Genomic DNA, 24952 nt, shown 5'->3' with positions numbered 1-24952 from the left:
TCTTACTATTCTTCTTTTTTAATAAAGTACGTTGTGAGGAAATAAATACAGATTTAATAAATACAAAAAACAGGAGCTCGCCATATTTAAAATAACAGGAGTAATAAAATAAAATGTATATTACAAAAGCACTTTGCCCACATCCGTTATCTGGTACATGAAGTAATCTTGGAACACTGCACGGCATGTTATCAGAAGCCGGGTCTATAAGTATATGTAGTTTATGGTGCTAATGCATATATGCATTTATATTTATATGCATTTATATATTTATATATATATAAATAGTTCTGATACTATATTCACAGTGTACAAACTTCTGCACGCATGCGCACTGATTGTGTGTGTGTGTGTGTGTGTGTACGGAGTCCTCAAATCTACCAAAGTTTCGTGGCAGTGGTAGAGTAGGATAGACAAATCGTGTTTCGTGGTATGGTATACTATACATACATACGGCGTCTAGTGTCTACATATACATATTTATACGGAATATATATACACATTTATATACATGTATATACACATTTACACATCATAGACTGGAGACAGAGTCTGACAGAGACAGTGGGAGAAGCTTCATAAGCTCTGAAGCTTATGTTGAACAGCACAGGGCTAGTCGGGCTAGTACAAAATGGTCGACGTGCCTTGAATGCATGATACAAATTGGTAGATGCAACATTTTGTTTCCTCATGAAGAAGCTAGATATAATAAACTGTGTGTAATGTTAATGGATTTATAAGAATTATTTTACTTTAGGTACGTATTCCATTTGACGTCGAGTAATAGCTCTTAATACACGAAATAATTAAGCCCAGTGTTCATCTGTCAATACGGCTTCCTTTGGCAACAAAGTGTATACGTCGTCCCACTCGAAGTATGAAATACTCCAGACTTTTCTTTATAATAATAAATTTTGATCGTTTCGTTAGTGGTGCATCCTCTTCATTTATCAAATTTTACATCGACACGTTCATATATAGTTTATCTAATCTTCCGAGATTTAAAAAATGTTTGAAAGATTATAATTTTTGTTTAGCGCTATTCTTAACGTTTACAAATGTTTCAGATTTCACACTTGGGGAATTAAATATACGTTCGATCGTCGGAAAGAAAAGATGGAGAAACGGCAGGAAATACTGGCTCCGTTTTCATCTGGTAAGTTGTTAACAATATAAAGAATATTTTCATCGAGAACTCGTCATTTATCAATATCATATGCAATATCAAAATTCTTTATTATATATTATTTAAATAGAACCACGTAATGTGTTTTAAAGTTACTTAATTAAATTGTTTCATCTAAATTATTTCATATTATTTTTTACGTTTTGAATTAAAAATCCTATGGAAGAATGCGAACAAATTTTTTTCCACGAATCCAACACATTCGTTTATATATTTATTTACCATTATTTTATTACATTTAAATTGTTACATTGTGAAAATAAATATCTTTATGCGATTTCATATAAAAACACATTTGTACGCATTGATTGCTACTTGTTTTTATATCATAAACATATGACTGTTTGGTGAATAGGAATTTTGCACGATGATAGAAGAACAGTTTTAAATAAGGTAACATTTATTTTCAAATAATTGGATATGATATTCTATGGAAATGTATATTCGATAGGTATATAATATGTTCAGTGCTTTATACTAGAAAACTGTCGTTAGCATTTTCTTAATGCATTATTAACGCTTTAATGTACACATTATATAAATACTATTAAGTACAGTTGTTATTATAGTTACATACCTTATCACTTGAGACTTTGCTGTCTGTAAATACTACTTCATCACTTGTATCGCTGTTGTTAATATACTATAATGTTATTCATTCTTCATCCTGTTCTGTAATCTTGAATAGAATAAAGGTTATATTACATGTAAATAGTTTTTTCTTTAATAGTAATTTCATAGTATTCCATTGTGTTAATGTTACACAATTACATAGTACTATTTTTGTTTTTGAATGCAGTTGCAGGGGCAGTCTTGTTTCCAGGATTGCAAGGGTGTGGGATGCGCCTTCTCATTTCTTGATAATGCAAAGGTGGGGTTTTTCAGTAGTCAAAACTCCTATTTTTACTAAAAAAAATATATTAATGCTATCGGCGCACTGGTTCGATCATCATATTTTTACATCTGCAAGGCTTAATTTGCATTATTCGGAAGCATAAAGCTGCGCATGTAGCTATTAGATTGAGTCATAAATAACTTCCGATGCAGCTAGATAGAATCTCAACCTTTTAAAGGCAATATTGGAAAAAAATCCATGTCAGTAATGGTGAATACATAATAAATTAATATAATTTTGTTATCTCTAATGAAAGCAAAATAAATGTCTGATAAAGAAACGGAAGTTATTTATGACAGCCTAATATTTTCATAAAGCTGCGACAGATACATGCTGGCGAATAACGCAAATTACGCCTCGTAAACGTAAAGTTAGGACTTTTGAGGACGACTGTAGTCTAGATTGATCTTTTATCTAATGCTTTTAACAACTGAAACACCTCATTTTTTCATTATTGAGAAATGAGAAGGCGCATCCTGCACCCTTCCACTTCTGGAAACGAGTCTACCCCATGGTCTACTCCCTTAAGCTAGACTTATTGTTAGCGTTAAATATCTGTCCCTTCTTATTGTTAGTGAATCCTATGAAACACCCCAACTTAAAATATTTCTGTAGGATAAAGAAAGCATTACCACTTGTTGCTTCCATATTTTTCTTTTCTCAAGGGACATAATACTACTATTAATAAATTTAATATATTATTAACCCTAAAATAAAGAAGGGCTTCTATAATCATACAATTTATATAATAATATGTTCCGCGTATGCTTATATTATGTAATAAATATTTAGTATTTTAATGTACTATATTATTCTTTAATAGTATTATTCTAGCATGTTTGCTACAGTTTGCCAGTATTACCCTTATTGTAAGCATAGACAAACTTTTAAAACAAATACTGCAGCTATATCTATCTGTGAATTCATTTTTACCATCAATTATAATTTCAAGATCTTTATCGTATGAAAATGTAAGAAAATTGATCAGGAATTCGATATTTTAAAGTGAAGTTAGTAGAAAAATCATTCACGTTTGTGTATTGAAATAATTGGTGACAACTGGATTAGAAGTAAATAATTTACCGGATGTTGGTTCAACCCTTTAGCACTCGAGTGGCGACTCGGAATTACTACTAGAAATTGCTTTACCATTATCTAAAATATTATTTAGATTATCAAATATGTTGGTATCTAATCAACTACTAAACATTTAATAAAATTAACTACTAAACATTAAACTCTAAATTAAATACTAGACATCAACTACTAAAGATTGAATAAAATTTAATTCCATAAAATGAAGAAAATTATGCAGAATGGAATTATTCTAGATCGGAAGGAATGCTTAATTTTCGAGTTAAAATAATTCCGATCGCAAAGAGTTGATTCGACGAGGAAAACGACGAAAGTGAAGGCGAGAGACGAATTTACCGGAAAGGGTGGTAGTAAAGGTATTAGAGTGAAGGTTGGAGGTCGGTTCACGATCGGGGGTGCATCGAGGTGGGATGAAATGCGCGGACCAACGGATCAATTCGCGCTCGGGAGTTACGGGGAAAGCAACAGTGTGTCTACCCCTGTTTCCCAGAACAGTACGATTTGCACGATTCGAACACACTAACTTATTCTTGATATAGGAAGATGACAATAAACGGCTCATCAAGTTGTCGCGTACGTAAAGTATCTATTCCGCACGAGTGAACGTTAAAACGGTGGTGTCTTTTTTACGATAAGTTTATTTGCGCGTATACAGACTTTCTCCTAGCGAATTCGTAACTGTTCGGTTAAATGTACGAGGAAGTTTGCTTTGATCAATCAGAGTGATAAGATTTCGAAGTATTTCTTGATTTTTCTTTTTCCCCTCCCTCCCCGTTGTCAGTCAACAGTAGATCGATTCGGACAAATTCGCGAGATCGGACAAATGACCTTGGATTATCCGTGACCGATATTAACACGGCAGAAAGAGAAAAATGAATATTGATATCGATACTATTTTTAATTCGCCCTCTTCCCTTGTCGATCGAATACGACGAAAAATGTTCGTTTTATATCGTTTACGTTCGCGCAATTGTGAAATGTGTAGATAACATGTCATATAACATGTAACAATTTGACCCGATTTTCATTGAATATGTCTTTATGCATTACTATAACACGAGAGCGGGAGGCTGCGATTGTCGAGAGCAAGTTCTATTTGTTCCCTCTGCAGTCAATAGGCGCGAGGACATTTCGATATCGGTTTTCTCGTATATCGATGTAGTTCACCGAAATGCGACATTTCTTGTCATACACGAGTCATGTTATTTCACGGGACAATAGAAATTGTTATAATCTTTCTTCAACCATTCAAGTGATATATACTTTCAACTAGGATTTATTATTTTAATTATACACTGTTTAAACTGGTCGCGACATTGATTAACATTTTTATTATACAGATACATATGATAACAGGGTGTGCTTTCATGTTTGTCTCTTTACAGATGAGTGTCCAAACAGTGGAGAAGACAGCGAAGAAGATGTAATAACCGATTACTTGGGCTCATCGCATTCAGAGTGCGATCGTATACCTATTATTAATGGAGACCTTGGTTGTTTGAGTCAACGTGAGAATATAATCGCTGAAGTCAGCTACACCAAAGACAATATTGGAAAAACTGCTATCACTATGTCTGACGGAATCGACGAACAGCAGCAGCAGCATCCGTTGCTTGCAATTGGCTCTAATATACAATCACAGCCTAATCCTTTGGTGCCAATTATTAGTGTGACACCGCACTCGCCTGGTCTCGCTAAGAACTACCCTGTTCTAGGTATATTCATTTCACTTTCTGATCCGTGTGAAACCACGCGTCACATTGTAACAACTTAATGTCGCTCGATGTTGAGATATTAGATGATTACACGAGTCGTGCCTGATTTGAAAATAAAATTCAATTAAATTTGAAAGAATACAGCTTTATTAACCGTTTGCACTCCTTTGTCGAGTGTGACTCAACATTGGAGAAAGGAAAATGTAAATGAAACGTTTTTTATATGTTGTAAAAAAATGGGTATGTACAATTTAAAGCAGTGGACATGTTAAAAATATTTAAGTACATAGATGTATTAGTTTCAGCTTAATAGAAGAATACAATGTTTATTTGACTCCTGTGTCCAGCGGTCGATGCAAATATTTTTTATTTTGCATAAAGATCGGCAGTCTAATAATTAGTAAACAATGTAATGTCCTTCAATGTAAATTTTGGCAACAAAATTGAAAAACAATTCGGAGCGCAAAGGGTTAATCTTTTCTACAATTGGAAAAGTAGGGTGTCTACATAATTATTCTTTAAACATCCATGAAAATCGTGCACGAACAATCGTCTGATACTTTGTGTGCTTCTCGTGGCTAACAATTGATTCACCACCTTGCAGAGGACAACTTGCAGCATTTGCATGAAATCCATGATTGCATTCAGCGTATGAGAGATCTGACGCTGAACAACTGGGGATACAATCATCGCACTTCCCACAGTGACGTACAGCAACGTTTAACATCGTCGTGTCCTTCCCTCTGTCCGTTAATCTCACCTGAAATCCCGCCACGTTCGACTAATAATGAAACAGGATCTGATCCAGACCTCCTCGCTAATTGCTCCACTAATAGTTCTCCTACACATTTCCCACCGGTAGGTCCTCGTTCACAGAATGCACAAGGTATAGACAGAAGACGTAGCTGGACAGATCTGGAAGATACTCGATGCGGGCGTCGCAGAGCCTCCGGACAAAATCATCTACAAGCACAAAACATGGTTAATATTGTCTGATAAATTCTTTCGATGAAAATGCATTTATCGTATACTCGTAGCATGGTGATAATTGCTTTATCGCTTTCTTCATTTCGCTTTGTTTTTACTTTAGTACTTGTTTTCACAAAACAATATATTCAACAATTTATCCATTAAAATTTCAGCGACAGCGCAGTATTAGTTTAAGTAGCCTAGACAGTGAAATGGAAATAGAATTACAAGGAAAGTCTGGTACCAGACCCGTAGGTGTTGGCAATCGTGCATGTAGATCACAAGCGAGCACTCATTCCCTTAATGAAGCCGATCTTGTGCAGGTAAAAGGATGCTTACATTGATAAACTGTTTAAACGTTTTCTTTTCTTTAATTTTGTTCTCATAACAAAAACTACAGAATTTTTTTTCAACAGAGCGAATATCAGAAGATAGTTACAAAACGGTTCAAAGGTAGTCAAAGATTAGCAGACAGTAGTGGTTTAATGCCTGGTGTCACAGGTTCTCGTTTACCTCTTCAGAAATCTATTTCAACGCCTTCGATTGTTACACCACAAGTTAATGCTCATTTAGCAGAGTCTGTAACTAGGACTACACCATCACTCAGAGTGTAAGTTAAATAACAATGTTTATAGATCGTAAAGCTAGATCAACGTCAGGGGTGCCGAATTGCTGGCTCGCCAGCCGCATGTAGTTTCGTATAAGGCAGCTATGAACGAGAAGATGACCCCCCATTATTTGGGACAGTCGAGATGCACGGCTTTCATTTCTATTCGTCTATTGCCATACCATAACAAGGTGCATGGGATGGTGATTAGTAGACTGCGGATGTTCATGGAATTTTCAATTTTTCTAGACGAGCTTTAAGAAAGTGGAATAAAATACGATCTTATTTGCAGCGGTAGTAGCCTTCGCAGATCTCGGAAAAATCAAAATTGTACTAAATTCTATCGAATTTTATATTCCACCCGTTTTTGGACATTTTCAGAAGCCATTAATGCATTAAGATCCGCAGTCTAGTGAACTTACGTAGTGGAGAAAAAGGCTGATTAATAAATGGCGGGGACCGTATGGCTTGCGACGAAGTTCGGCAGCCCTGACTTATCACATCAAATTTTACGCTTAATTTTACTTTCTTATCGTTTGTATAATTTAGTAAATAATAGACGCAATATCTCTGTTTCTAAAGTTTCGGATATCGAGTCTACGAATTTTATTAATCTTATTTTCAATTTTACAATAAATTCTTAGTAAGTTTTCCTATTATTTCTTTATACGATCTAGCCTACGATCTTTATAAAACACTATACATAGAGCAGCACACAAAAAGATGCACATACTTTATGTATATATATTATATCTCAATATTTCGATTGAAATTGAAGAAAAAATTAATGCATGAATTTATTGGCCACAAATTTTGAAATTTATCTACAACTAAGAATGCTTGCAATAACTCGTACTATGTATATATAAGTATTGACGCATGGTTGCACCACTGTTTATTTTACTATAAACTTACGAGTTATCGATTCTTGAAGTTCAATGCATAATTTCATTGGTATGCTATCTCTAAATTTGAAAATATTCGGAAGGATATTAGTTTTTGATTTGAGTGTATTTGGTAACACTACTCTTATTTCCAATCATTATTCGAATTCGAATATTCTCGCTCGTTTGAATGGCATTTTCTGTATTTGAAGTGTATCCACACCTATATATCTTTTTATGGCGCTTCGATATCTCGGTGGCGCACCACACGAGACTCTCTGATTTGCAATATCTTTTACACAATAGTCGCATACTTTGTGTTTGTACTTGACAATTTCCTACCATCCTGCATGGTACAGCCGTCACGAAAGAAACGAAAAGGGTAGTGGAAGCGAGACTGAAACAGAGGATCTTCATACGACACATAGCCACGAGTTCCACGAGGATAGAGAAGGCACTCCGAATGCTCAGATATTGCTTGACGAATTAACAGAGTAAGTATTTTATTGTTTATATTTTCAGTTTTCCACTTAGGAGCAATATATATTCTGCTAACAAGATACAAGGGAAAGTGGCTGGTTTGTATTAGCTTAATTTACTAAGTACTTTCTTTTATAGTATACACGTATATATGTACATATATAATAATAATATACTGCGGTATCATTTTTACATTTCTCTCTCTCTCTCTGTGTGTAATATATTTCCTCACGAAACGCTTAGTCATCTATGTAGTTACAATATAGACATATTTCCAATCACTTTGTTCGAATATACCGTATAGTGATGCTTCTAGATTTTTGTTGCTCTGATGCTTTTTATATTACAAATTTGAATAACTTTTATTGAATAATTTTTATTTTCAGTGCGACAGTGTACGATGATCAAAATTCCGAGAAAACTAGAAGAAAACGGGGTTCTATATTTTTCCGTAAAAAAAAGGTAATGGCCATTATACACGTAGAAACAATTTTAGAAAGATCGTAGAAACAATTTTAATGGTTTTGCAGGATAAGAGTGGTAAAAAAACTAGTCTACAGCAGCATTTATGGGCAACAATAATGGTTGGATCTCAGGGAAGTTTAATATGTGATGTTTGTATGAAACAATCAACAAATAAACCGCTTCTACATTGCGACAGTAAGTATTATACTATTTATACATACCCGGCAGCAAGTACAGTGTTTTCTTGATAAATCTCCCAATGTCTGGCTTATGATTGTCCCAGAACTATCCCCGCTACTTTCACCAACATATTCGTGACATTCTAATGAAAATTTTACCAAATATGATATAATTTCGATGATATTTATTTGTGTAATGAACGACGGAAGTTTCGGACACAAGGAAGAAGGCGCGGTGCGATTCTCCGCGACTCTTTCTTTCCCATACGCTGTCCTTCTTTGGGTCCACTTTCATCGTCCATTACACGAGTAAATATCATCGGAATTGTATCATATTTGGTATCACTTTCATTAGAAGAATGCCACGAATATGTCAGTGAAAATCCAATAGAAAAATAAGGAGAAATAAAGTTTTGTTATTGGATTCATTATGTTTACATATCTCGCCGACCGAGGCCCTCGAGCTTCGCTGTCCTTTTCTACGTTCGGCAGAAGTTAAAGAATAGTATTCCTAATTATCGATAAAACACTGTATTCAATCAGATAAATCAAGCGTCTATTATAATGGGACAGCCGATCTTTATAGCGGAAATAAAAATTTTTTACCTGATTTGCAACAAACTAGAGTGAAACAGAAATTTATTTTCATCGTTAATGTGTTCAATAGGTTGAAAATAGTATAACAGTATTTTTAAATTCTTCTAATGTTTTTACTGTTTTAAATTACACCTACTCATTTTTGTCATAAATGCATAAAATCCGCTGTCTAATTATAATAATTAGAATTAGAATTATAACAATTAGACAGCGGATTTCACGCGTTTCGCAAATGTTAAACTTTGTTCGCCAGATTGCGGAGTATCTGTACATCAGAGTCAAGGATGTAAGGATCAACTAGTGCTGGAGTGTATCAAGTCCAAACACCATTCCAGCAAATCTGTCGCTAAGCCTGCATCAAGCATGACCACAATATCGAGTAGCTGCAACGTGAAGAGAGGTTCTACAGCGTCGTTGCCTCTGCCATCTTCATACGGAAGCGGAAGGTAAATAGTTTTCATTAGAAAAATCATCTTTTATTTCCCCGCATTGGATCTGCGTATCTGTGGTTCAAGATTCGCACGCAATTTGGCATGGCTATGCCTAAACTCGGAGTTCTTTTTCTTAATAAACTCCCCTTATTTGCGATACAAGCAATTTATAAGTTAAAAAATAATGCGTGAACTGCGCGAGTACACGTTTGCGCTTGACAGGAAGCGCGAATTTCAATTTCTTTTCTTTCTTTTTTGCTTACTAGTAGACAGTGGATCAAAATAACACTTTTCTGCCTGAATTGCAACAAACTGGATTGAAATAGAAATTGATTTTCTTTCCTAATATGTTTAATAGGTTGAAAATAATACAATTTTATGAGGTATATTTTATAATGGGTTGAAAATAATACAAGAAATTGATTTTCTTTCCTAATATTGTTTAATAAGTTGAAAATAATACAACAGTATTTTTAAATTTTTCTAATGGTCTCGCTGTTTGAAATTATACCTACTCATTTTTGACATAAATGCATCAAATCCTGTCTACTTGTTTACGAACGTATTTTTCAACAGAGCTACCCGAACTCGAGTATTTGCCTCTATTTATTCGTTGATAATGCAAAATAGTGAGCAATCGCAGAATTGATTCAATACGCCAATAGTTGTACACAGTTTTGCGAATGAAACGAATACACTTCTCATTTTATTCGGAAAGATCTTATTGAATTTTTGTATGTCATGTTTTCTATACATATATTACATACATATACATATACAATATTTGATATAGGAAATGACTAGTTAGAAGGGGTATCGTATGTGCTTATTACTCAGAAGCTTTGGCTGGCTTGGAGGCTTATTATTTCTAATTAAGTTTGCAATTGAGCCAATAGTATGGCTAGCTTGAACGTGTTTATCCTCGCGTCTCTAACATTACCACGAAAAACTTATATACATATACATATTTAATTAATATACAAAATATCACGCCCAAACTTCTTCAAATATTTTAGTAACGTGTATATATACCATACAAGGTAATTCTGGGAACTGAGACAAGTTGCTGCTCTGTTTTAAGTAACAATAGAAAAAAATGATAGAGGAAGAAATCATATGTTGACATTATTTAACATTTGCACGAAATTTGCAGTTTCAAAATTCTTGAAATGGAACTTTGGCTAATACCACATTCCCTAGCTACTTATCGTGTTGAAAACACTGGGATTCAATGTTACGTATGCCAACACGTCCGCATTCACTCCTTCACATTCGACCACTGGTTTTGCGACTTCTTTGCTTGGTTTGAAAAATGAACCGTATGCTCTCAAGCTTTTTCTAATTTATAAAAATATGTTCGTCGCGGCTGTGTTCGATTAGGATATCTGTGATTATATGCTTCTTTAGCAGCAACTGCATTTTTATTACACTCCACAAACACAATACTTCATGAGATATTTGTGTCAGAAATGTACTTTACTACAAGGGCACTACTGACACAAAATGTCAAATACCTCGTGAAGTACTGACATTTTGATGACCTCGGGTTAGTACTTTTATACGTAGGATAATAAATGGGATCGATTGGTTTAACAAAAAGACTGGGTCTCATTAAAGAATAAAGTGCAATTGCACCTGGCAGGTGCATCGGTGCATCCACGTGAAAAATAAAATCCTTGGAAGTTAGAACGTATTATGACATATGATTTCTTGCTCTATAACTTTCTTCTATTGTTACCTAAAAAAGAGCAGCAACTTGTCCCAGTTCCCAGAATCACCCTGTATACATATCTACATATACATATACATAGAAATGAAACAAACAGAGATAATAATGATAACAATTCATGCTGAACAGCATACGAATGACAACACACACTTCTCGATTTTATTTTAAAGTCCGTAAACACTTTTTCTAAGAAAAAAAAGATTCTTTATGTACGAAAAAGAGCTGTGCATTAATGATCTTGATGCGTAACAATTGGAAAACGTGATAGAATAAGAAAAATGAAGAAGGAGGGGAAACGAAAAGGCAAAATGAAGTTGCCCTAATGCAGTATGTGCTTTTTCCTTCCCCCGTGCATTCCCTCTCGTGCAACTACGACAAACCAATCGATTGTTCGACGATTAAAGGGAAATTAACAGCAAGAAAGCCGTGACAAGCTACAGCCCTTGGCGGCGAGTTGCTACTAAGCTTGGAGTCAAGTAAGTCTCAGATATCTGATGTGTTCCTTCTATTCTGTCGAACCATTCGTACGTTTCTGTTCGTGTATATCAATCCTACACAGTAGTAGGATGGCCCGCGTCTATCGTTCCTTGATTCTTTTCTCGCACACATTGTTTAAAAGGCAACTGAATTGCCTCTATATTGTATTGAAAAAAGACATCTTACCTTGCCCCTTCCTATGCTTCTAATATGCTTGCTTCTCTGATTTATGTTCATTCGATAACATGTTTATGTACACACGATGTATTTCTACACGAATACCGTAAACTCTGAGCTCACAATTATCAAATAACCAAGCATATTCTTCGTCTCAAACATTATCAGGAATGAATACTGTAAGTTATATATTCCCATGTGTTTAATTAACATCAATACCTTCGGCATCTTCCTCTCTCTTAGATGTTTCTATTGTACCAAAGTTTATAACTTTTATACGTCTCTGAATGTTTTTCTAAACTCTGTAATCAACATTTCTCGTGTACGTAATATACATATTACTTTGAGGAAAACATACTGAATGTTCTACTGGGTTACGAACAAATGTCTCTCTGTACATTGTAAATTGTAAAACCTAATGTGTTCACAACAATCCAAGAATGTGCATTCGCAAGCATAGAATTATAGTATTCAGTACACCCCCTTCCCGATCTGAATACAAATATCTTTTTGAAGCATTCGTGTATCATCGATGACTTTCCTGTTATACAATACATAGTAAACTTGTAAATCTCTTGTATAGTAATGTTAAAACTTCATCTATCATTCAACATTACAATTTGACACATTGGTACGAGACAGTTACAAAAAACTGTACCCCCCACCCCCAGTAACTAACGTTTGCCTTTAAACATAGTCATGATCGTTTCGTGTAGGACGTAAAAACCTGAATACAAGTATGAGAATAAAATATAGGTGCTGCTATGCCGATTAAGTTTCTGTGTAAGGTAATATCGATGTACCTGTAAAACTGCTATATTTATCTAATCTATGCAGTCTCATTATTATTGTTTTCAGGAGAACACAATTCGTTTTGTGTAAGACAAGATAGAGTGCGTTTTAATGTGTGTAATTCAATTTTTCTTTCAGTCAAACGATAAACGATGAAAAGGATGGGGATGGACAACATCGTGACATATCAAGGTTCGTTGAAAAATCTATTTCACTAACGATGCACGAGTTTCACATGTGATTAGACTGCGGATTTTATGCACTTATTAGTAGAAATATTAAAAGAATGTAAGAATGTCAATATACACAGGGTGTTCCGTTTAAATACGAACACCTAAATATCTCTTCAGGTTATTGTGATGCAAAAAATATTTGTTACGTAATGTGCATGGTGTCAATGGACCAAATATCTGGCACGAATATTTTGTATCGAGGGTCATTTTTTTCGGAGTTGTCAAGGTCATCGATGTTTTTTGATACATAACTACAATTTTTGTTTTACTGCATCAGGTAACTGATCGAAAAATACATTCTGATATGTATAATAACATGACCTTGATCTGCGAAAATTAAAGTTTCACCTTCAGATCAAGGTCAAGGTCATGTTATTATACATATCTGAACGTATTTTCCCATCAATTTCACGATGCAATAAAATAAAAATGTAGTTATGTATCAAAAAACATCGATGACCTTGATAACTCCGAAAAAAATGACCTCTGCAAAAAGATATTCTTGCCAGATATTTGGTCCATTGACAATATGCACATTGTGTAACAAATATTTTTTGCATCACAATAACCTGAAGAGATATTTAGGTGTTCGTATTTAAACGGAACACCCTGTATTATCCTCAGCTTATTAAAGCTGAAACTTATTTAAACTCCACAAATATAAAACGTTGCAATCCTGGAAATGAAAGTACCTCCTCAAGATTGTTAACGAAGGAAAGAAAGTTGTGTGTGGCTACAGTTTCTTTCAACAGACACCAACAATTTTTATTTTGCATAGAGATCCGCAATCTACTTTGTACGATAAAATAAATGATTAATCGACATATAAATTGGAATGTTCCAGTGGTTGGGAAGAATTCGATTTCTGTGATGATACTCATCAGTTTACTGTAGACGATTTGGAAGGTCTGGACCCTGAACTAGGCCTAGCAAAAGAAGAGCCTGACTCTTGGAGCGCTGCCATTGGGCAAAACGTCGCGTTACGACTCGTTGATAATTGCGAGCGGAAAGTAAAGAGACAAGAGCACATTTACGAATTTGTTCTTACTGAGAAACATCATTGTTTAGTGCTTCTTGCTATGGAAAGAATTTTTGCGGAGGGTCTCCGGCGACATTTCCGTTTCGGTCAACCGAAGCTTGAACGTATGTTTCCCAGGCTCCGCGACCTCATCGATATTCATTTACGATTTTTGCAAAAATTACGAAAACGGCAAAATGAAAATCCTGTTGTTCCTACAATCGCTGATATACTCGTTGATCAATTTGCTAGTGAAAATGCACAACGTATGAAGAGTGCCTATGGAGAATTCTGTAGTCGTCACAGAGACGCTGTTGAAGATTACAAGCATTATTTCCGACATGATCCTCGATTTGCACGATTTGTACGACATTGTCAGGTAAAGTTTAATGTACAATCTACATCCGAAAATACTGGGTTGGCAAGAATGTAATTTCGGTATTTTAAGGTGAAATGAAACTGAATTTTTTTATTCGAGCAATGGACTTTAATCGATAAAATATTTTTCATTTTCTTCGATGATCTTTTGCCATCTTCCTAGTAATAAAACTTCTGTAAATGTTTCAGTAAATATTTTACCATTCAAAGAGTTTCATATACATACTTCGAAATAAGTGGTAATCTTCCACCATGATAACGCTAGGCTACACACAACTTTGGCAACACGCGAAACATGATTGGAGCTTGGTTGAAATGGAAAATACTTTTATTGATCAAAGTTCAGTGCTTGAATAAAAAAATTGGGTTTCTTGCCAACCCAATATATCCCTAAAATGATTCCATGTATTTACATATTTTTCGGTGTACCAGTATCACGAAAATAATTTGTGTTTCTATAGTCGCACCCTCTACTAAAAAAGAAGGGGATTCCTGAGTGCATCTTATTCGTTACCCAACGTTTAACAAAGTATCCACTGTTGGTCGAGCCACTTATAAAAACGGGCATCGCTCAAGAAGAAGGTGAAGATTTGCGGAAAGCATTAAGCCTTGTTAAAGAGATTTTAGCGGATGTGGATGCTTGCGTAGCCGATAAAGAAAGGGAAGATAGGAAACTAGAGATCTATAATAAGTAAGAGAATTCGATACCTAATAGAACATGTTTTTTTAAATTATCGTTGACTAATGTTACTTTCATCGTTATTAAATAGGATCGATGCAAAATCTTTTGCAACATATCGTGGTGTGAAATTCAAGAAGTCAGATATCTTGGCATCTAATAGAGTATTGAAATTCGAAGGTACTGCGTACTTAATGCAAGGTCGTGGAAAAATGACTGCCATCGTAGTAGTTGTGCTGTCCGATATATTATTTTTCTTGGCTGAGAGAGATCAGAAGTATGCCTTTTTTGTGCCTGACAATAAGGCTGGTATAGTATCGCTTCAGAAACTACTAGTGCGTGAGAAGGCTGGTCAAGAATCTAGAGGAATCTATTTAATAATTAGCAATCCAGCTGAACTGTTTGAGTTGAAGATTCAGAAGCCCAAAGATAAACAGTTGTGGAGCCAAGCGATCAGAACAGCGGTCGAAGCTTGTCCGCAAGAACCTGATAATGAAACCGATACAATAACTGAAAATAATTGTAGTAATGAATTGAGAGATACACGATCTTCTTCTATATCATTACTCTCTGTTGAAGAAAGACAACGCCTGGTGAAAACTAAAGAATGTCATATCCAAAAAATAGTTGGTGCGTATAGCGTATGAATGAAGTATTTTAGCAAAAGATTCGTCATGTTATACTTATTTCTTATTCAAATATTCAGCTGAACTGCGAAAGAAGGACACTGAACAAGCACTTTTACTCGAAGAAAAGCTTAATCTGCAAATGCAGCTTTCGTATGCCGCCAACGTATGGGGAGTAAATGAGACGAATGATAACGAACGATTAGAAAAGGTTGATAAAGAGATTCCGGATTATACTAGACTGGTTCACAGCGAAGGGACTGAAACCGCGCAGTTGTGGCAAGAGGTTGGAAACATTGTCATTTAAACAGTATTTTCAATATTTCTTTACATAACATTGAAGATAAAAGTAATGATATACGTTTCTAGGTGGTTGTGGCTGTTCAAGAAGCAACAAGACTTGCTAGCTCGCTATCATTCAGTACAGGCGGTGCTACTCTATCAAGAAGTTTAAGTTCCGCAGGTGAACGGCATAGCGAGACCTACGTGCCTGCTGCTCTTAGCGTACCTCGAAGGGCGGAGACATTCGCTGGTTTTGATCACAACAAAGTAAATATGCGATTTGAAAACCATAAAAATTGATGTAACAGATGATTTTATTCCTTTTTCAGGAAAAATATCCATTACGAGATTCTGCAGCGGTTCAATCAGTCATTTCTCTTCCAAAAGTCGGTGAGTTTGTAAAAGAGAGTCCAGAGGACAAAGACAGTCAGGATTCTGAAGCGAACAAGGATCAACAATGGGCAGCGATTCGTTTGTCTCATCACGTTTATACGCTGCTCTGTATAATTAGTAATCAGATGACGACAATCGATAGTTTACAAGCTCAATTAGCTGCGTGTAAAGAAGGAAGTATAAGTAAACCAAATAATAGACCTAATACGAACCGCCAGTTAGAAGAGTTGCGTAACTTGCAAGATCAACTGAGCCGAGAGAAAGCAGCGTTCCGTGCTGCTTCCCAGCAAGAACAAAAACAGCTGGAGGAAGAAAGAACCGAGTTGGCAAGACAACGAGAACAACTCACGGCAGAAAAGCAGGACGTAACACAGCAAAGAGACCAATTATATCGGCGACTCGAAGCGTTGGAGAGACAAGGAGTGACATTGGTTGCAGGCTCTGCGCCTGGATCCGCGACCATCCATCTATCTCACGTGTCCCAAGGAACGGATACAATGCAGACACGGAAATCTCAGCTGGATGCTAAACGGATACCGTTAAATTTGATTAGCGCTACTAATCAACAAAAAGTGCAAAGCAATCTTCCTGTGAAACAGCAGTTACCTTTGAAGCTTGCTAGCGGAAGTAACAATAATACTAGGTGTGTACAATGATATGTAATTTCCGTTATCTGTAGTTCTTTTATCTAGCGCTACTGAAAAACCCCATCCTTGCATTATCGAGAAATGAGAAGGCGCATCTTCCACCCTTGCAATCCATTTTCTTTTTACTTTTCATAGACGTGTGGAAAAAATACTGTTACGTACACCCCAGAAGGGGGTAGTGTGGGACTCGGGTGCCAGATGTTCGGGCTACCCCATACCCACTAAAAAAACCACACGTCTAAGGACCAGAGCCCTCTTCTCTCTCCATCTTACTGTCCGTTAGCAGAAGGGGCCCACTTTTCGTATTTATCCCTTCCGTTAATTTCTCGGGCGCCAAGTACGCCTGTTCTTGGCTCATAGCACCCTTGCAATCCTGGAAACGAGTCTACCCCTCTCATCGAGAAGGTGTACTGTTGTAACATCTTGAATATTTGGAAGTTAAATAATTTTCCACAGATAGAAATTTTTAATTTTACTATTTTCAATGTAGAGGAACACAGTCTAATCTTTTCTCTTTTCTGTATGACTAGGAGCGGAGGCACAAGTAATAATAGTCCTGATCGACATTCGCGAACCGGTAGCAGTCCGGCAATCGTGAGTAGCTCAACGTATTCTTCCCCGGAACTAGGTAACAATAACCCTAGCACCAGTCAACTTCATTCTTCGAATCGCTCTCTACGAATTACGCGATCTCCTCCGGAGTATCCTCATTATCAACAACAGCAACAACAACAACCACCACCACCAGCGCCACAACAACAACAACCACAACAGCAACAACCATTAGAGGAAGAGGTAATTTTTTTCTGACGACTCCTTCGTTTCGGTCGAAAGCATTCTCGATCCTCTCGTCCCACAACTGGCGAAGCTACCCCTACGTCCCAACTAACTCCTTCTCGGAATCAATCAAAAGATGCTCAACCTAGAAGCCGTGTAAAATCATTTTGACTTTCAACATTTTCGCGGTAATTATTTCGAATTACCATTTTTCATATTTTTCTGCAGTACCTTTCGGCATTAGTTTCAATTTTTCACAACTTTTTCCAATTTTTTCACCCTCTTCCTCGTCTTTTGTTCTTGTCTTCCTTGCTCAGTGATAATTTTTATGGTGTTGTACATTAAAATGCAACACGGTACATAAAAATAATGCATTTAACGTATCTATAAAAATCGCGTGACTGTCAATAAAAAAAAAGATAACATACGTATTATTCTGGATAAATCGATAAAGAATATATTGTTACTTTTCATCTGCTATTGAAGGCAATAATATAATTTTTATGCAAAGTGTCTCATGAAACCTATCGTAGAAGAAGAGATTAAATATAAAACATATATGGACAAATAAAATGATAACTATTAGTTACTCGCAACTATTTGTGAGAACAACAGAAAAAAATAACAAAAAGTATTAAAAAAGCTGGCTTGGTGAGGTGTAGTTCAGCCGATCTTGTTGAATTCGTATAAAATAAAAATTTCATTGCTCGTTATGTTATTAAGCCGACTGACAATTTTAGAGACATGATTTTAGATGAATCTTTTAAACAAATCTGTTGCTAACTTGCTGAAAAACGCAAGGGTAGAGAATTAGATTATATTAGGAGTGCATATACATGATGTGTATATATACTTTTCCATGACATATGTATAGTAAAAGTCACATGTACGTATGTTCGGTTCAAAACTGTGCGAAAGTATGTAATGCGTGCATATGAATAAAACTCATCGACACATGCATACGTGTACAACTCCATTTTACTAAAGAATGTACACATATGCACTTGTAGTTACGTACGCACGTATATATATATATAAAAGGATATGTGAATGACCGCGGTAGCTATTCTTATATCATAACTTTAAAAGTATTTTAATATGTGCTAAAACGATGGGTAAGATTAATTATTATCGGTAACGAATCGCTATTGTGTGTGTGCCAAGCCACAGTTTACCCTCTGTATGCTATGCTGGAGTTAGTCGTGACCCGTCGCGGCAGCGATACAATGTACAGTTTTATTCCGATATAGACGGCGCTATTAACACTAGGTTTACGCACGTCTAGAAATAACTATTTCACATTGTTTTATAAACATAACAAGAATGTGTCTATCCAAATTTTTGGCCATTCATCCAATAGTATATACCCCAAGAAATAAATTTGGTAAATTTATACAGGGTGTCCCACGCAACTGGAACAGGCTGTACCTCCTAAACGGTCGGGAGAATAGACGAAAATGTATAGGAAAGGTGAATGGCATCAGACGGTGCATACTACGCAACTAATTTTATGCACTTTTGTTCATCGGTGCATCAAAAAATGCAACTGCACTTTTTTTTAAAATGGGAACCTACATTTTTGACTTTTGCATTTTGTACCAATCGATGCAGTTCGGTCTCGGGAAGTGTTCCGGAGTACCTACGTTATGTTCTATTATAAATCAGAGAAATTTTAGCTTCGATAACTTCCTAACGAATAAGTTTAGGGCATAAGTATGTTAGTACTTTTATGTAGAGCACAACAAACTGCATCGATTGGTGCAGTCAAAAATGTAGGTTTCCATTTAAAAACAAAGTGCAGTTGCATTTTTCTGATGCACCGATGCACAAAAGTGCATAAAATTAGTTGCGTAGTATGCACCATCTGATTCCATTCAACTTTTTCTTATAACATTTTCCTCTATTCCCGACCGTTTAGGAGGTACAGCCTGTTCCAGTTGCGTGGAACACCCTGAATACCCCAAGAAATAAATTTGGCGATTAATAATCGCAAATTAAGAATACTAGAACCCGTCGTGTCAAAAGGGCCGAGGCATACCCGCTAAAACCCCACAGTGGCCTCCCTGAGCTAATTGGGGGGTGGTCGGGATCTCGATAAGGAATGCGACCGACCACCACCCACTCATGGCAATTACGCCCATCCTCCCCGGGGGGGAGAGAAGCTCGCCCAAACAAATCCCACGCTATTGGGGCCCCATGCGGGACACCGGGTCCCGTAAACCTAGTGTTAATAATTTAACCCTTAGCAGTCGAATGGTGACTCTGAGGCACCATTAAAAATTGCTGTACCATAAAATTTCAAAAATCATGGGAATGGAAATATTCTAGGTCGGAAAAAATGTTTAATCTTCGGGTTAAAATAGCTCCGAGTGCAAAGGGTTAAAAATGAGAAAATCGCTATCCTCTCTTTTTCTTTTGAAGTTGTTAGTTCGAAATCGCTTACAATTAGTGCTAGAACGAGAGGGTATGTCATATTCTATCCTTTTCCAACGAAAGATATCGCTGCTTAGCTGACCACTTTAAAACTGCATTAGTGAAATATCGGCGTGAGTCAGATATGACTCCGGCATAGGCCTAGAACTCGCAGGAGTCCGGGGGTTAAAGTCGTTCATTTTTCGCTACCATTCTTACAGATCGTTTTTTTTCTTGTCGACAAACAGCAATCTAAATAACATTTTCTATTTAATATTTTTAATTCGAGATTTTCCACTGCCATTATTGTTATTCTCACCCCCCCCCCCTTTCGACTGTTTACAATTTATTTTATTTATTGCATCGCGTGATATCTACAATGATTTTCGATTATCTAAAAGTATTTTATTTATAAGATTTTTTAAAAATAAACACACGTTTTCAAGTATTTCTGCGAATCTGGAACACATTTCAGAGAAAGTACTATACAAAGTATGATCATACTGCACGTTCGAAGTGTTATGCTTATTACTTCATTTATTAATCGTTAAGGGAAAAATTGTATTTAAAAATTGAGATCCGTAAAGGACGACAAAGACAAAGTAAAAAATTTATCTTCGAAGACATGACCCTAGAACATAGATCGTTATGATAAAATCAGAATTTTGTTTTGATACATATAGATTATGTATATATATATATATATGAACATATATAAATATATATATATATATACATATAGATAGGGTACGTGCTTGCCTCAGAAGATGCTGTAGCGTGCAATATGATCGAAGAGAAAGACAGCGTCGTAGAGGCATGATGATAATGAAACATGTGACTAATTTAACGTTATAGGGCAACATAAGCAACAGTATCGACTTGTCTTAATCAATCATGATGACAATAGTTCTTCAAAGTATTTCCGTAAGATGTATAAGTGTGAGAGAAAAGAAAACATAACGAGTTTTTACAAGTCTACTACTAAAAAGTCTCAAGCATATGTATCGGAACATAAATAATATTGTATTAACCTGTTAACAGCCTTCATGGATGAGTGTTCGACTTCATTTCGGGAACATCAACTACAAATAAACTGTTCTTAGCGTCGTAATGTTCACGACAAAGAAAATCGTGAAAGTGAGATTTAACACTAAATCTACCACGGTCGGACGACCGGTTTTATACTCTCCGATTATTGAAATGATAGAAATACATTTATAGAAAATTTCCTTCTCCAAGCATCTATTGTATTGAAAATTACGGACAATCCCGATAAATTTAGTGTTACCATTTTTATAAGGTAACATTTACCAGATATTGTTAACGCTCGGCAGGTTTAGTGTTAACACTGAGATCTAATCCCAAAGAAATCATTCCAGACATGTATATACGTGCGAGTTGACACATATACATTATCATAAATCGAAAAAGAAAACGTGTATTCTTTACATATATTACGAGCATTCCGCTGGATATATCAGATATAATTTCGATGTGATTAAAACTTGTTGTTATTAAATAGTTTCCTTGTACAATGAAGTCGCACACCATCTTCAAGGTAACACGAGAAAAAAAAGAATCAAATTGGAATAACAACTTAAAAAAAGTAGTGCGGCGGCCTACGTGCGTCTCGTGGCATCTAAAATGGTTCGATGTCATCTGACTGCATAAGTTTAAGAGAGGATATAAAGAATTATTAGCGACGCGGTTTTCCACGTTTTAGTGAATCTTTACGTCCTTTGATGCTCATGGGAAGTATTTTTGTACGTTTACTCTGTACCTACTATTTTACTCTAAAGCTATATCTACTGTTATCATTGTGATACTCGCTACTGCGATCGTCTTTGGGAACGTTAATATAAAATTATAATAATCTAATAAAATGAACGCGTATCTATTTTAAGACACGCTCGCTCGATGCATTAGTATTAATTCTCTTAGACTTGAATCAATTTTAAACTAAAAGAACCGATCCCCATCGGTTGCAAACCTAATAATAATTGTTATCATTGTGTTACTCAGCTTGATTACTTCATCAAGATTACCATTTACTAACACAAAATACGCTAAATACGTCTATTTTATGACAAATACAAGTTATAAGCTCCTATTTTACTAAATCCATATACTGGAAAAAAGAATGGAATGATTTTTCTGTAAGGCGATCCATTAACGTTAAATCTGTTACTTGGCAAGAGCAAACAAATATTTACAATATTTTTCTTCCTTCTTCAACTTTATACATGCATGTATGTACACGTATGCATATTTATATTAACATATATCAACATATATTTATATACATATGCATACGTATGTATAGCGCATATTATATACAGAAATATATATATATGCACTATAAATATACACACTCATAGACACTGGTATGTGATCTACATTCCTTAACGTTTATATACACATGTTTTGCTGCATTTTTTCGATCGATACAAGAATCGCTGTTAAATCATTAGCCGCATAAAGAAATAATATCTATTTATTATAAATGTACATACAACCGTTATTGTAATAAAGAAGAACGTGAGAGAAATGTACGATTATGTTAATGTTACGTGATATTTCTCTTCTGTTTATTACATTTACTTACAAAAACTCTTCGCATTTACAAATTCTTATCCTATCACTTTCATTTTTAATATGGCTTGGTTCTGTGATGACGGTCGCGTCCTTTCCCAGTGCCAATCTTCGCCACCAATTTATGGCTGGAATTTTCTTGCAACAACGTTGTTTCCCCTTGCCTCCAAATATTTATATATCCACTTTCCCCCACCGTTACTAAGGAACCACTCTATAATTTATATATTAGCAAGTATTAGTTTTCTTTCTTTGTTGAAACAACTGATCGTACATTACTAGACTGCGGATCTCTATGCAAAATGAAAATTGTCGATTGTAAGAAATAGAAACTAAATTGAATGTTATTTCTTCCCTTAATGATTTTAGTACAATTTTCCTATAAATACATAAAGATCCGCAATCTATACATTACTCTAAGATAATACCTTCTCATGCAACCAACTATCACGTACTAATTGCTTATTTCCCAGCATGTTGTAACATACTTCTAATCGATCGTTTGCAACACTCATACACCTCAAATTTTCTCTGAAATATTTTAATAAGAATAAATGAAATCTTATAGATTATTTTTATTTTTATGAAGTTCTTCAATTATGTTGCAATTTACCCTTTAACGTTGCTGGAACCTGCAAGAAGGAATGCTTGTTCGAGTACGTTCGAAGTATGAAATCTGACTGTATAACAGTTGTCTGGATCATCATTCTGAAATTACATGTACAAAGACGGTTATAATATCATTACCACCTGTAGATACATTACGATCAACAGAAATTATAATTAACGTTATTAAACTTATATTAACCTGAGAAACTACTAAATCATTACGTTCAAATTTTGCGTATGGTGTGGCTCCATCACAGTCCCAAAGTTGCAACGAATGTGTATGAGTTGTACACCAAAGATTATCATCATTTAGCCAGCCTATCCTATCCTGTCATTTAAGTGATCTGTTTAAAGCACAGTCTAACACCATTTTATAGTACATATCTGTTACTAAACAAAATTATAACTCACTACAGAAGACTCAGTGTTTAAGGAATAAGTCAATGCGGAATCTTCTGATGGCTGTGTGAGGTCGAATACATTAATCAAACCATCTGTACTACCGGAGGCTAAGACATCCTGCTTCTTAGAGTGAAATGCCAAACAGGTCACATCTTCCATGTGAGATTCCCAGTACCCGCCGAGAAGAGTATTTTTATTAGTATGTCGTGTGTCCCAAAATAAAATGAATGCATCTCCTCCAATATGTTCCGTTCCACCTGCTACCAGTCTTTCGTCGTTGCTTATATCGAAACTACAGAGAGCTTTCACTTTTCCATCTTCCGTAGTATCTGAAAAAAGAAGTATAAACGTTGCATTTTAAACATTTCGATATTAATCAAGAAACGAGAAGTGACGAGTCTACCCCTTCTTTTTTTTTTAATTGGTTCATCAATGTATACCTTTAAATTCTGATATAACTTTCCCTTTAGCGCGCAAATCACACGCTGTAATTTGCCCATCATTCGTTGCTGTGTATAGAATGTTTTTAGAAGTAGGACTAAACCTTATGCCGACAATAGGAGCACGATTGTGAGTTAATGTTACGGTTCGACTTAAACTTTCTCCAACGGAGTAGATTACACAGGTATGGTCCGACAAAGCTGTGCCGATTCGAAATTCTGGATCACTGTACAAACATAAAAATACTTTAGACATATTTTCGGAGCATACAAATCTGTGAAGAAGTTTACGTCAAATCTAAATGCTCAGACAGCAAAAGAAGTTACAACTTACTTTTTTCGTTAAAAAGTAAAATAACAATTTTGCTTAAAAAAATTAAAAATGTGTTGCAAGTAAATGGAATTTTTTTGAAATGATTGATCCTTCTATGTAACACGCGAAGATCACATTTTAAATAAAATGGAGGGAAAAGTAAGTCTGATCGAGATGTATTTGGATAAATACGATTTACTAACACTGAGGAAATTTTTGGATATTAAGAAGCCGATGCGTGTTCTGTAGATTTGACGTAAAACACTATATAAAGATGTGGGAAATTTGCCTTTGTGTTCCACAGACACCAAGAACGTAATTACGATCAAGAGAAACTGCCTCTTCTATCGATGATATTAATTCCCTTTTTCTTTTCATAGTCGTACGATTCTCGTCATATTTTCGTTTGTCATGCTCGACACTTAGCTTCTTTAAAGACTCGACTATTTTAGCCATGCTGCTCAGTTTCAGAA

The 24952-nt window shown here is 35.5% G+C and overlaps 2 protein-coding genes across 8 annotated transcripts; one reads left to right on the top strand and one right to left on the bottom strand.

Annotated features, from left to right (window-relative positions):
• Positions 1-407: 407 nt before the first annotated feature.
• On the top strand, positions 408-22670 carry Cyst (rho guanine nucleotide exchange factor 18 cysts). Of its 7 annotated transcripts, none has more exons than XM_076447743.1 (20): positions 408-666; positions 758-875; positions 1068-1156; positions 4562-4891; positions 5496-5872; positions 6034-6183; positions 6277-6470; positions 7711-7845; positions 8218-8293; positions 8362-8491; positions 9326-9518; positions 11637-11708; positions 12817-12870; positions 13756-14308; positions 14769-14998; positions 15078-15616; positions 15693-15898; positions 15982-16161; positions 16224-16930; positions 17465-22670. In XM_076447743.1, the coding sequence occupies exons 3-20, from the start codon at positions 1117-1119 to the stop codon at positions 17742-17744; spliced, it is 4446 nt and encodes a 1481-aa protein (XP_076303858.1). In that variant the 5' UTR covers positions 408-666; positions 758-875; positions 1068-1116; the 3' UTR covers positions 17745-22670. The 7 variants fall into 7 exon arrangements, with proteins under 7 accessions (XP_076303858.1, XP_076303856.1, XP_076303857.1 ...); XM_076447747.1 differs by adding an exon at positions 1542-1579 and having other exon boundaries at positions 409-875; XM_076447741.1 differs by lacking the exon at positions 758-875 and having other exon boundaries at positions 408-757.
• Positions 22602-24935, bottom strand: LOC143221983 (WD repeat-containing protein 89). The gene is made up of 7 exons (XM_076447756.1): positions 24769-24935; positions 24167-24393; positions 23736-24055; positions 23524-23652; positions 23329-23423; positions 23144-23246; positions 22602-22929 (listed from the first exon to the last, which is right to left on the bottom strand). The coding sequence occupies exons 1-7, from the start codon at positions 24933-24935 to the stop codon at positions 22774-22776; spliced, it is 1197 nt and encodes a 398-aa protein (XP_076303871.1). The 3' UTR covers positions 22602-22773.
• Positions 24936-24952: the final 17 nt, after the last annotated feature.

This window comes from Lasioglossum baleicum, chromosome 3 (assembly GCF_051020765.1).
Source record: "Lasioglossum baleicum chromosome 3, iyLasBale1, whole genome shotgun sequence".
Lineage (NCBI taxonomy): Eukaryota > Metazoa > Arthropoda > Insecta > Hymenoptera > Halictidae > Lasioglossum > Lasioglossum baleicum.
The sequence above is the reverse complement of the archived record's forward strand: the minus strand, read 5'-3'. Positions and strand labels throughout refer to the sequence as shown.

Coding starts and splice junctions, on each gene's coding strand:
- LOC143221983 (XM_076447756.1), bottom strand. CDS start 24,935: ATGGCTAAAATAGTCGAGTCTTTAAAGAAGCTAAGTGTCGAGCATGAC. Junction 23,653..23,735: donor TAAACACTGAGTCTTCTGTA/GTGAGTTATAAT, acceptor CTTAAATGACAG/GATAGGATAGGCTGGCTAAA. Junction 23,247..23,328: donor GGTTCCAGCAACGTTAAAGG/GTAAATTGCAAC, acceptor AAAATATTTCAG/AGAAAATTTGAGGTGTATGA.
- Cyst (XM_076447743.1), top strand. CDS start 1,117: ATGGAGAAACGGCAGGAAATACTGGCTCCGTTTTCATCTG. Junction 8,294..8,361: donor TATTTTTCCGTAAAAAAAAG/GTAATGGCCATT, acceptor ATGGTTTTGCAG/GATAAGAGTGGTAAAAAAAC. Junction 12,871..13,755: donor CAACATCGTGACATATCAAG/GTTCGTTGAAAA, acceptor GGAATGTTCCAG/TGGTTGGGAAGAATTCGATT.